The following is a 12,239-nucleotide window of genomic DNA, read 5'->3' as shown; positions in this document are numbered from 1 at the left end:
GAGAATTTGTCTTCCCACAGACAACCATGAAACAAAGAAAGCTATGGAACCCGTAATAGACTCTTAACCTAGCAAACCACCATGCACCTTATTGTTTGAATACATTGCACATTCTCTGTACTCTCACTTGGTATTTGGCCTTCCATTATTGTTTTGCCCTTGGACTACTGTGATATACTGATGTAATGGATGACAAGCAAAACAAAGTTTTTCACTGTGTTTTGCTACATGTGACAATAATAAACCAATTAATTGCCTTTAAATGCCTTTCTAGTTCTTCAGCTGTGACTTTCACCTTCCTTAATTAGGAGTTCCCACTTACTGCATTTTTGCCCTCGCACCCTCCTCCCAGCCAGAGCAAGGATGGAGCTCCCCTTGTTCTTGCCTTCCATCCCACCAGTTTTCATATTCAGTAGATCATTCTCCATAAAGTCTGGCAACTGTATCATCATATACATCTTTCCCTCCCGTCTCCTTCCGAGGGTACTCGTCCTCAGTGACCTTTTCATCACCACTAACTACTCGTCTTTATCTGTGTAAGCATGGCTAACTCAACGATCTTTTTGCCTCTTCCCTTCCCAACAGACAGGGACCCAAATAGTCCTTCTGGGTGAAGCATGGATTCACTTGCATAAGTTTTGTTTTGGTGTTGTGCTTATAGTGTGGTTTCTCTGCATTCAAAGGAGTGGGAGTGGGGGAAGACACTTTAATTTCATGGATTTCAGCCTGTATGTCCAGTTGCTCATCAGTTTGATTCTCTCTCTACGTCAGCACATCACTGACTGGGCATGTTAATATTTTAATTTAACTATTTCAGGTAACTCCCTTTTTCTCCATGCCAATGTGCCTGTAGCTGTCCGTTTGAATTTATTTTAATTCTGCGCCATTTTTCTTTCAATTGCCATTTTTGAGGAATTGTTACCATGACAACTTTGACCTGCACCTTCCATAGATGTTCCCATTATTATCTTCCCTTTCCCCTCTTTGTAATGTAAAATGGCTTTGCCTCCCCTCTGACATGAACTCTTTTTCTATTTATATGAAGTCGATGTGACATGTTGAAATTTTCCTCAAATTTCTGTTTTGGTTTTCAGATATGAGTCGCACATGCTCTAGCAGAACCAGTCTGTGAATAATAAAGTTATTATCCCCGCCTCTACACAGTATTTTGCATTGTTATTCCACCCTTCTAGGAATCGACCATGTGATTTTCTTGTCCAGACTCCTGACCTCATAGAGATGTAAGCAAGAGAAAGCTATTTGCCCTCCTGATGGCTGACCATCACAGCCCCATCCAAACTTCCCAACAAGGTGCTTGTTCTCCACTTTCCACATCAATCTCTGGCTAGGTGCCCTCTCTAGGCCTTTCATTATCATTTGCTTCCCCCCCTGCCCACTCCTTATTTTCTTTCCTCACCAGTACCCAGCTCTATTCCAGATGCTGCACTTCCTTCTAGCGATCTGCTTCACCATCATCATCAGGTGCCGTGCCCAGTTTGAGCTTTGACTGCCATGGCCCACACACTCCTGTTTCAGGTCAAGTGGATCAATTCATTAGTATTCATTTCCAGTTCTCTGGCTGCTGTCTCCATCATCATTTGTCTTTACCTTCCTATTGCTTTCTTCCCTTCAATCTTTCCCATAATTACCGTGCATTCTAACTCCTCTTTCCTAATCACATGTCCAATGAAGTTACATTGCCTTTTCACGATCTCATACATTATTTCTCTTTTTGTGCTTGCTCTGTTTATGACACCCTCGTTAGATATTCATTTTGTCCATGATATTCTTTGCATCCTCCTCAAAAACCACATCTCTGCTGCTACAATTCGTTTCCTCATGTTACTAGATATTGTCCAACACTCTGAGCCATATAACATAACTGGATAAATGTAACATTTCAGTACTCTGAGGCGGGTTGTCATGCCTAGTTTAGTATTGGTCAGTATACTCTTCCTTCTCGTAAAGGTGTCTTTTGCCATCCCTATTCTTCTTTTGATGTCCATGTCGCACCTGCCACCTGATGTCACCCAGCTTCCTAAGTAGAAAGACAATGTATGGTGATATCCAAAAAGAAGGAGAACCCGATTTGCAGGTTGAAAATAAACAAGGAAGACATAAAACAAGTACAGAACTTTTGCGATCCGCAGTATCCAAATAAAAACATGTAATAGCTGTTCAGCATCATGATCAAGGCAACAGATACTTTACACCTTCTGTGGCTCCACCTGCTCTGAATCTTTTTCATAGATATTCTATGTGCATTAAATACCACTTGAACATAGAATAGTATAGCACATTACAGGCCCTTCGGCCCACAATGTTGTGCCGACCCTCAAACCCTGCCTCCCATATAACCTCCACCTTAAATTCCTCCATATAACATGTCTAGTATTCCCTTAAACTTCACTAGTGTATCTGCCTCCACCACTGACTCAGGCAGTGCATTCCATGCACCAACCACTCTCTGAGTAAAAAACCTTCCTCTAATATCCCCCTTGAACTTCCCACCCCTTACCGTAAAGCCATGTCCTCTTGTATTGAGCAGTGGTTCCCTGGGGAAGAGGCGCTGGCTATCCACTCTATCTATTCCTCTTATTATCTTGTACACCTCTATCATGTCTGCTCTCATCCTCCTTCTCTCCAAAGAGTAAAGCCCTAGCTCCCTTAATCTCTGATCATAATGCATACTCTCTAAACCAGGCAGCATCCTGGTAAATCTGCTGTACCTTCTCCAATGCTTCCACATCCTTCCTATAGTGAGGCAACCAGAACTGGACACAGTACTCCAAGTGTGGCCTAACCAGAGTTTTATAGAGCTGCATTATTACATCTCGACTCTTTAATTCTATCCCTCGACTTATGAAAGCTAACACCCCATAAGCTTTCTTAACTACCCTATCTACCTCTGAGGCAACTTTCAGGGATCTGTGGACATGTACCCCCACAGATCCCTCTGCTCCTCCACACTACCAAGCATCCTGCCATTTACTTTGTACTCTGCCTTGGAGTTTGTCCTTCCAAAGTGTACCACCTCACACTTCTGCGGGTTGAACTCCATCTGCCACTTCTCAGCCCACTCTGCATCCTATCAATGTCTCTCTGCAATCTTCGATAATCCTCTACACTATATACAACACCACCAACCTTTGTGTCGTCTGCAAACTTGCCAACCCACCCTTCTACCCCCAGATTCAGGTCATTAATAAAAATCACAAAAAGTAGAGGTCCCAGAACAGATCCTTTTGGGACACCACTAGTCACAATCCTCCAATCTGAATGTACTCCCTCCACCATGACCCCTCTGTCTTCTGCAGGCAAGCCAATTCTGAATCCACCTGGCCAAACTTCCCTGGATCCCATGCCTTCTAACTTTCTGAATAAGCCTACCGCGTGGAACCTTGTCAAATGCCTTACTACTTACCACTTGCTACTGCTCTAAACTGGCAATTGTCCTCCCTAGAATTTACTCAAGAAATTGTGGTGTAAATGACATCATGCTTTTATCCCACCTTATCTCCACAACTGACCCATTCAACTCTCCCAAAGGCACCACTTCTCAAATTTCAGTTCTTGCGTATTCCACAGCCTAATTTCACTTTAGTGTAAGATATCCATTTTCTTCATGCATATATGTCCTAAGTTAGTAGAAGCGTTGGTGAAAATTCTAACTGAACACTATTCATCGGCTCATCTATTTCACATTTTGTACCAGTAAAATTTCTTGTGCACTTAATATTCTTGCGATATGACGTCACTCGGACACACCATCTTGCACTCTAACTTGGTGCTCAGACAAGGCCCTCCTGAAAACTGTTATTTCTAGCTTTTGCACAGTACTGTAAATTCATAAATGTATCATAATTCCCAGTGCAGAAGAAACTTTCAAAGCAATCCTATTCCCCCACCTGAAGAAGAATAGCCCTTAACTCGGCAGTGTAGTTATTTGGGCACCATCATAAGGGTGTTTCCGTAGCAAGCTGTTCTTGTTTTTACGAGGCCGAGTTAGTAGCTCGACGCTCAACCCGACATGGATTCAAACTCAGGGACCTTCGCTCCGGAGTCCGGCGCTGATATTATTGCGCCACCAAGCGGGACACTCACCCACCTATTGCTCTGCAATACCCTTCAGTTGCTCCTGATTTTTTTTTTAACCACTTACCTATATGTGGGAAAATTTACAATAAACAATTAATATGCCAACCAGAATATCTTTGAGATGCTGGAAAAAATCAGCAAACCTTTGGGAAATCCAAGTCCTCATATTGGAAAATGGATACTTCAAAATCCAGCACCAGAAACCAGGCTCAAACTAACAGTACCTAGGTGCACTGTGCAACCCAGTTTATTTCATTAGGAACCAGAATTGCTGTTGTTATTTATCTGTGAATGTGATTTAACTATCTATAAATTAGCACATTTGCAAACTTCTTTTTCAAAAAAAAAGTGTCCATCCAGTTTGTTTCTGTTTTCTCCCATCCATTCTTCCTAGCTGTCTTCTGATCCTTGTTTTGTGAAACAGATTTACTGTCTATTGTTGACTGAGTCCTAAAGGCTAATATGCAACTAGCACATGTTTTTCCAAAAGTAACTAATTGGAAAGTGGTCAATCAGAAATTCTAACTCATGATTTGATTTGTTCTTTTCTTCCTGCTGTGATTGCACTTTGGCATTTATACTCAGTGGCTGCATATTAGACAGCGGAGTGGAGCCCAGTCTGGTCTTCTGTTGCTTCAAGGTACAACTTGTGGTGCATTCAGAGATACTCTTCTGCACACCACTGTTGTAATGCATGGTTACAGTATTTAAGTTACTGATGCCCTCCTGTCATCTTAAACCAGACTGGCCACTCTCCTCTGACTTCACTCTTGAACAAGAAGTTTTCACCCACAGGACTGCCATTCATTGGATGCTTTTCTTTTGTTTTTCTTACCTTTCTCTATAAACTCTAGAGATATTGTGCATGAATCCCAGGAGATCTGCAGTTTCTGAGATTCTTAAACAACCCCGTCTGGAACCAATAATCGTTCCATGGTCAAAGTTATTTAGATCACATTTCTTTCTCCATTCTGATGTTTGGTCTGAACAACAACTGCGTCTCTTGACTATGTCTGCATGCTTTTATACGTTGTGTTGCTGCCACATGATTGACTGATTAGATATTTGCATTAATGAGCAGGCATACAAGTGTACCTAATAAAGTGGCCACTGAGTGTATTTACAGATCAAGACCCGACCAGGAATGAATCCTGGTTTCTGCATCTCAAGTTGTCACAAATAGATTGAAAATTGTTTTGGGGCCATAATGCCTATTTTTTAATGTACTTAATTGGAAAAGGGAAATAGCTTGATACTATGCTGCTCTGAGATCACCACACATGTCATAATTCCAATCTGCTCTGAAAAATAATGTGTGCATCACACACGCTTTTGTTTTGATTTAGTTGGCTGAAATTTATGTATCGTGATTCTTCTTGGCAAAGTAGGCTGTGTGTTGGGTCCAAGATTCTCCAAACTCTGCGCTAACTAAATTATTTTCTTTTGCAAGTAATGAAACTGCTGCAAACTTGAGATTTCTATTCCTTGTGTTTGGACAGAACTGCAAAAGGTGCACCAGAGGTGGTGAAATTAGATCTCAAGTTTTTTTGTGACAAACCTAAGACAGTGAAATACATTCATGATGAATTCTAACAAAATTCGGGTATTTCAAGTCTGTCTTATCACTATCTGGCACTTCTTAAATTTTTCTGATGCAATGTGAATCAACAAGTTATCTGGCACAATTATTTTCTTTTGTACCTTATCTCCTATTTGCTTTGAATGAATTTAGTATCTTTACAATGCCATTTCAAGTTAATCATTTTCTACAATTTGTGTTTATGGCAGCTTAAATATTCCAGCTACTATTTCTACTTTGATAATATTAGAGCTAAGATATAGGTTTACATTGGTATTCAATTACTGATGAAGCGACACTGTTTGGAGTATTCCATATAAGATATTCTTTTCTTAAAATATATTTTCAGAAACATGGGCTGTGCCAAATCAAAAGATTCTGCGGACTTGCAAGGAAAAAGCTTAAATGATCATGTGCATAAAGCTCAAACAGCTCTTTATGTGAAAGACCCTACATCCAATTCTCCTGTAAGTAAGAATCAAAATATATATATAATTCTTCAATTAGTGGAAATACACAAACAGATTTAATAAACAACATTACCATAAAGGGGTGTGTGTGTGTGTGTGTGTGTGTGTGTGTGTTTCATATTGAATGAAGCTTCTGTGGACTGTATACGATATGAGTGCATAATGGATTGACAAGAGTCAGGAGTGTAAAAGCATCTCACTTAATATGCCACACTAAAAGTAACTTCCTCCTATTTCCAAACTTAGAGATCATAAGTTCCGCATCTTATTTCTTAGCAGATTACTGAACTTGCTATTCTACTTTTTTTATTTATTCATTTACGGGATGTGGGCGTCGCCAGCTAAGCCAGCATTTATTGCCCATGCCTTGTTGCCCTTGAGAAGGTGGTGATGAGCTGCGCTCTTGAATCACTGCAGTCCCTGAGGTGTAGGTACACCCACAGTGCTGTTAGGGAGGGAATTTCATGATTTTGACCCAGTGACAATGAAGGAACAGTGATATGTTTCCAAGTCAGGATGTTGAGTGTCTTGGAGGGTGATTTCCAAGTGGTGGTGTTTCCAGATATCTGCTGTTCTCGTTCTTCTGGATGGTAGTGGTCGTGGGTCTGGAAGGTGCTGCCTTAGCAACTTTGGTGTGTTGTTGTGGTGCACCTTGTAGATAGTACACACTGCCGGAAGTGTCTATTGATAGTGATGGAAATTGTCTTGATGCTATTGAATCAGGACAGAGTCATCCTAGTTTCCACTTTCAACATCCATTTCCTCTTGATAGGAAGTAAGTGTGTGGAGATTAGTAATTCTTAAAGCTTCCTCCACAAAAAAAACTACATTTATATGTTATACTTTAATGTGGAAAAACATTCTGAGTCTGTATATTAAGGGAGCCAGCTGGGCAAAAGTGAAAACCAGTGAAATAGTGTGATCAAAGGCAAAAAGAAGAGAAGAGAGATGCCAGTTCATGAAAGACCTGTTGAAGTTGTATCTTGGCAAGAGGACAATGTCAAGGGGCCAGAATTGAAGTCTTAAGAATGAGTGGTAGAGAGCAGGGAGACAAGGAAGGAAATGATGAGGGAATATTAAGGATTTAGTTAGAAAATCATTAGAGAGACTGAGAACCAATACATATTAGTAATTCTGAGTGATGGGTGAGTGAAACTTTGCGTGTGATTGGGCTCTTTTGTTGGCTAAAGTTGGAACTTTCTGTCACCTAGTTTAAAAAGAAAGGTGTCCTCTGATTAACACCTCCTTTTCCTACAATTTTTTCCGATGAGCAGGACAACCTCACACTCCATTTTTATTTTTTCGCAATGTATTCTTGCTATAATATTCAAGTGCTAATCACGATCTGGTGAAACTAGAACTTGAGGTCATGGGTTAAGGGTGAAATGTGAAATGTTTGAGGGGTACATGAGGGGGAATTTTTTCATTTAGAGGTGGTAAGAGTGTGGAATGAGCTTCCAGTGGAAATATTGGATTTGGGTTCGATTTCAACAGTTAAGAAATATTTGGCAGGTACGTGGATGGGAGGGATATGTAGGGCTTTGGTCCAGGTGCATGGCAATGGACTAGGAACATTACTAATTTTGCACAGACTAGATGGACTGAAGGATCTGATTATGTGCTAATGTGTTCTATGACTCTGTATCCTGTGTGCAATTATGTGTTTACTGTCCTATAAACTTCTAAACTTGACCACACTGCCTGATCTGTATTTGCTTGTGTCTTTGTGTGAGTGGAGAGATTTGGGGGCCGATGTGCTTAATCCATTTTTTCTTTGAGTGGCAGCATGGATTTTAGGGTCAATGTGCCTGATCCGTTTTGCTCGGTTTGCAGGGGGAGGGATGGGGGAGGGCCGTGGTTGATGTGCTTGATCCATTTTTATTCATTTTTCTTGTGAGGAGGTGTAATTTGGAGGTTGATGACCATGCTGCCTTTCTTTTCTTGGTTTCATGGCTACCCAGAGAATTGAAGAATTTCAGGGCTCTATATTTTGATAATAAAATGACCCTTTGACCCAACTCTCTACAGATTTAAAAGGATTTCTTCTAGTGTGAGATTGATGGGAGGGAAGGAAAGAGGCCTGTTTTTTCTGTCACTGTTTTATTGCTGTTGTTGTTACTTTACATTGTGAGCATGCTATGTTGACACCAAAATGTGTGGCGACACTTGCAAGCTGCCCAGAGCACATCCTCAATAACAGAAATGATGCAGCTCACTGTATGTTTCAATGTATGTGTGATAAACAATTGATTCTGAATCTATTAAATCCACCCGTTCATTCTAATTACGGATTCTAATATTGCCACTTTTTTGCTGAGGTGCTGCAAATTGATTGCTAACGACGAATTATTTATATCGCATTAGAATATACAAAGCAGTTATTTTTCAGCCTCCTGAAGTGCTAGGAAAAAAAGTATGCATGCTTTTGACCATTGTATAACAGAAGAAAAGTATGTCCCCTGTTGGTGTCGATACAGTATGTGCACTTTGCATGCCTTCGGCATGCTTCATTTGCATTGAGCTCATTTGTTTCAATGTCGAGCTCCCAGATGCAAATTACCCAGCATCCAGTCACTTGGTACCCAATTTCTCAACCACCTCCTTGTCTTTTTCACTGGGATTTCAACCTTAGGCCATCATAAATACCATAATAAGATGCTCTCTTGTCCTAACTTGGTACCAGTATCCCATGAACTAGAACACTCATCCACTTCCTTGATCTGCTGTATTTATCCATATACCAAGTATTGCTTGGTTTGGATAGTTATCTGAAACATAACATTATCCAGGTTTTGCTTTTTAATTTAATCATTTTTAAGCATCAAGTACATAGAATATAGAGTAGTAGAGCACAGGAATAGGCCCCTCGGTGCACAATGTTGTGCCAAACTAGTTAAACAAGTTAACTAATTAAATACCAGATAAACTAATCCCTTCTGCCCATTCTATGTCCATATCGTTCTATTTCATGTACATTCTTGTGTCTATCTAAGAGCCTCTAGAACATCTCTATTGTTTTTCTCCACCGCTGCTCCAGGCAATACATTCCAAGCACCCATCACTCTCTCTGTTATATTAAAAAACAACTTGCCTCACATTTCTCCTCTGAACTTTTCTCCTCTAACCTTAGATGCATGTCCTCTAGTGTTAGACATTTCAACCTTGAGGAAAAGATACTGGATGTCTACTCTATCTATGCCTCTAAGCATTTTATAGGCCTTTATCAGATCTCAGATCTCACCTCAACCTCAACCGCTCCAGAGAAAACCACCCAAGTTTGTATAGCACATGCCCTCAAATCCAGGCAGCATCCTGGTAACCTCTTCTGCACCCTCTCCAAAGCCTCCACATCCTTCCTATAATTGGCAACCAGAACTGAATGCGATAGTCTAAATGTCACCTAACTAGAGTTTTGTAACGCTGCAACAAAACTTCCCAATTCTTGATCATAATTCCTCCACTAATAAAGTCAATCATACTATATGTTTTCTTTACCATTCTATCAGCCTGTGTAGCCACTTTCATGGATCTATGGTCTTAGCGCAAAGACCCCTGTGCCCATCAACATTGTTAAAGGGCCTTGCCATTAACAGTGTACTGTCTCTGTACATTTGACCTGCCAAAGTGCAACATTTTACATTTGGGAAGATTAAACTCCATCTGCCACTTCTCTGTCCATATCTGCTCTTGATTTATATCTCATTGTATCACTTGCCAGTCTTCTACATTGGAATAAATTTGATTCAATAAGTCAGTTGTATGTATTCTATTGATTTTTAGTGTTTGCTGTTAACCACTATTTTAATGCAAGACATTGGATGTTTCTCATTTACATTAAATGCTCAAGCAATTGTTAATTGGCACAAGAGTGGGGAAAATGTCTTCGCCCTTTGGGCAATTTTGGAAAACATGGTAACAATATAGAGTGAGACAGGTCTGGAGTGATTCTGCCAGACTTGACTAATTTGGCCATTTATTCCATTTGCCCTACAAGGATCTATTAGTAGTGTGGCATCCAAGTGCAAACCCTCGGGCTTACTTCTGTAGTAACTCACTGATTTGGTTAGTTAAGAACCAAATTTGAAAAGGTTGCCCCATTTTCCTTTTAACCTCCAGCCTGATGGCATGAACATTGGTTTCTCAAAATTCCAACAGTGGTCCCTCCCTCTCCTTCACCATTCCCCATTCCTGATTCCCTGTCTCACTTTATCTCCTTACCCACCCATCACCTTCCTCTGGTGCTGCCCTGCCTTCCCTTTCTTCCATGGTCTTCTATCCTCGCCAATCAGATTACCCCCCTCCTTCAGCTCTGCATTTCTTTCACCAGTCAACTTCCCAGCTCTCTACTTCCCCCTCTTCCGGCTTCACAATCACCTGCCACCTTGAATTTCTTCCTCCCCTCCTCCCCTCCTCCCCCCTCCTTACTCTGACATCTCCACTTCCTTTCCAGTCCTGGTGAAATGTCTCGGCCCAAAACATCGACTGTTCACTCTTTTCTATAGATGCTGCCTGGCCTACTGAGTTCCTCCAGCATTTAATATGTGTTGCTCTGTCTTCTAGCTGGTAGTTGTCTTCTCTACGTTGAACATACTTGTTGTGAAGTTACTAAGAATTATTGAAATCTCATAACTGAGGGAATTGAGTTATTTAGGTCTTTAGATATTACTTTGTAATTCTTAAAAATAATCATCAATGATAACACATAATAAATGCTCAGAAGTTCTTAAACTTGGATTGGAATTGCCTTCCAATTTCTGTCTCCCTGCAGTAGAAATGCCAGAATATTTAAAATGAATACCACTGTTACCTTCAACAGGTGATGCACTAAAACTAATTATTGTTTTAAATATTCCCATTGTAGCTATATATCTATCAATGTGGATTGATTTAAATACAAACTATAAGAGGAGAACTTAGTTCATTTTCTATTTTAATATGTATAACGTAAAGAGAAAATGCTGGAAAAGGTCACTAAATCAAGCAGCCTCTGTGGAAGGACAACAAGAGTTAACAACACAGCTCAAAGACTTTTTATCAAACCTCTGAATGTTTCCAGCACACTCTGGATTTTGTTTCAGATTTCCAGCACCAGCAGTTTCCTCTGATTCTGATTCATGTGACCATTCTGGTCATCAGCAGCTTTGTGTGGTTTTAACAAAAAAATTATTAGCTTTGTGGGCGTAATGTATATGCTTTTTGTGGGTATTAATTCAACATTGAACAAATATAAACTGAAGTATCTCCCCATCCTTGCCTGACTTCTGTAATGTATACTCAGTAGCCACTTTATTAGGTACACCTCTACACCTGCTCATTAATGCAAATAAATACCTAATTAACCAATCATATGGCAGCAAATCAATGCATAAAAGCATGCAGACATGGTCAAGAGGTTCAGTTGTCCATCAAACTAAACATTAGAATGGGGAAGAAATGTGATCTAAGTAACTTTGACTGTGGAATGATTGTTTGTGCCAGACGTGGTGGTTTGCGTATCTCAGAAACTGCTGATCTCCTGGGATTTTCACAGAGAATGGTGCTTGAAACAAAAAAAAATCCAGTGACTGGCAGTTTTCTAAACGAAAATGCTTCGTTCATGAGAGAGGTCAGAGGAGAATGACCAAGCTGGTTCAAGCTGATAGGACGATGACAGGAACTTAAATAAACTTGAGTTACAACAGCGGTGTGGAGAAGAGAATCTCTGAACCTTGAATTGGTGGGCTACAGCAGGAAAAGAACTTACAGAATTCCATTCCTGTACCTAATAAAGTGGCCACTGAGTGTAGTTCAGGTCTTGGGCCGAATGTGCACTGCTGTTGCCTGAGGGGGACAAATCGTATGTCTTTTCACTCATTATTTGACATAAGTCAGGAACAAACAGGAAAATCTTTTCAGAGCTACAGTATACCTGAATTATATTCACCTTAACTATTCAGATGCTGTCCAGATGTTCCAGACAAGTACCAGCTTTGGCCATCCTACCTTCATTAGAAATCCAGTACCAACTTCATAATCCTTTTCAGATATTTCCATCTGACCTGCTCCGCATTGCTTATCCATAGTTTTCCCAGATTTGCCATTGATGTTTGAAA

The 12,239-nt window shown here is 40.4% G+C and overlaps 1 protein-coding gene across 2 annotated transcripts in view; it reads left to right on the top strand.

Annotated features, from left to right (window-relative positions):
* LOC134342771 (tyrosine-protein kinase HCK-like) overlaps nt 1-12,239 on the top strand; it is a 148,795-nt gene that overhangs the window by 48,097 nt on the left and 88,459 nt on the right. For both annotated transcript variants that reach the window (XM_063041329.1, XM_063041328.1), the window contains exon 2: nt 6,027-6,144. In XM_063041329.1, the coding sequence (XP_062897399.1) occupies nt 6,031-6,144 (114 nt within the window). In that variant the 5' untranslated portion in view covers nt 6,027-6,030. The remainder of the gene's footprint in view (nt 1-6,026; nt 6,145-12,239) is intronic.

This window comes from Mobula hypostoma, chromosome 2, assembly GCF_963921235.1.
Source record: "Mobula hypostoma chromosome 2, sMobHyp1.1, whole genome shotgun sequence".
Classification (NCBI taxonomy): Eukaryota; Metazoa; Chordata; class Chondrichthyes; order Myliobatiformes; family Myliobatidae; genus Mobula; species Mobula hypostoma.
This window is presented reverse-complemented; position numbering and strand designations above follow the sequence as displayed.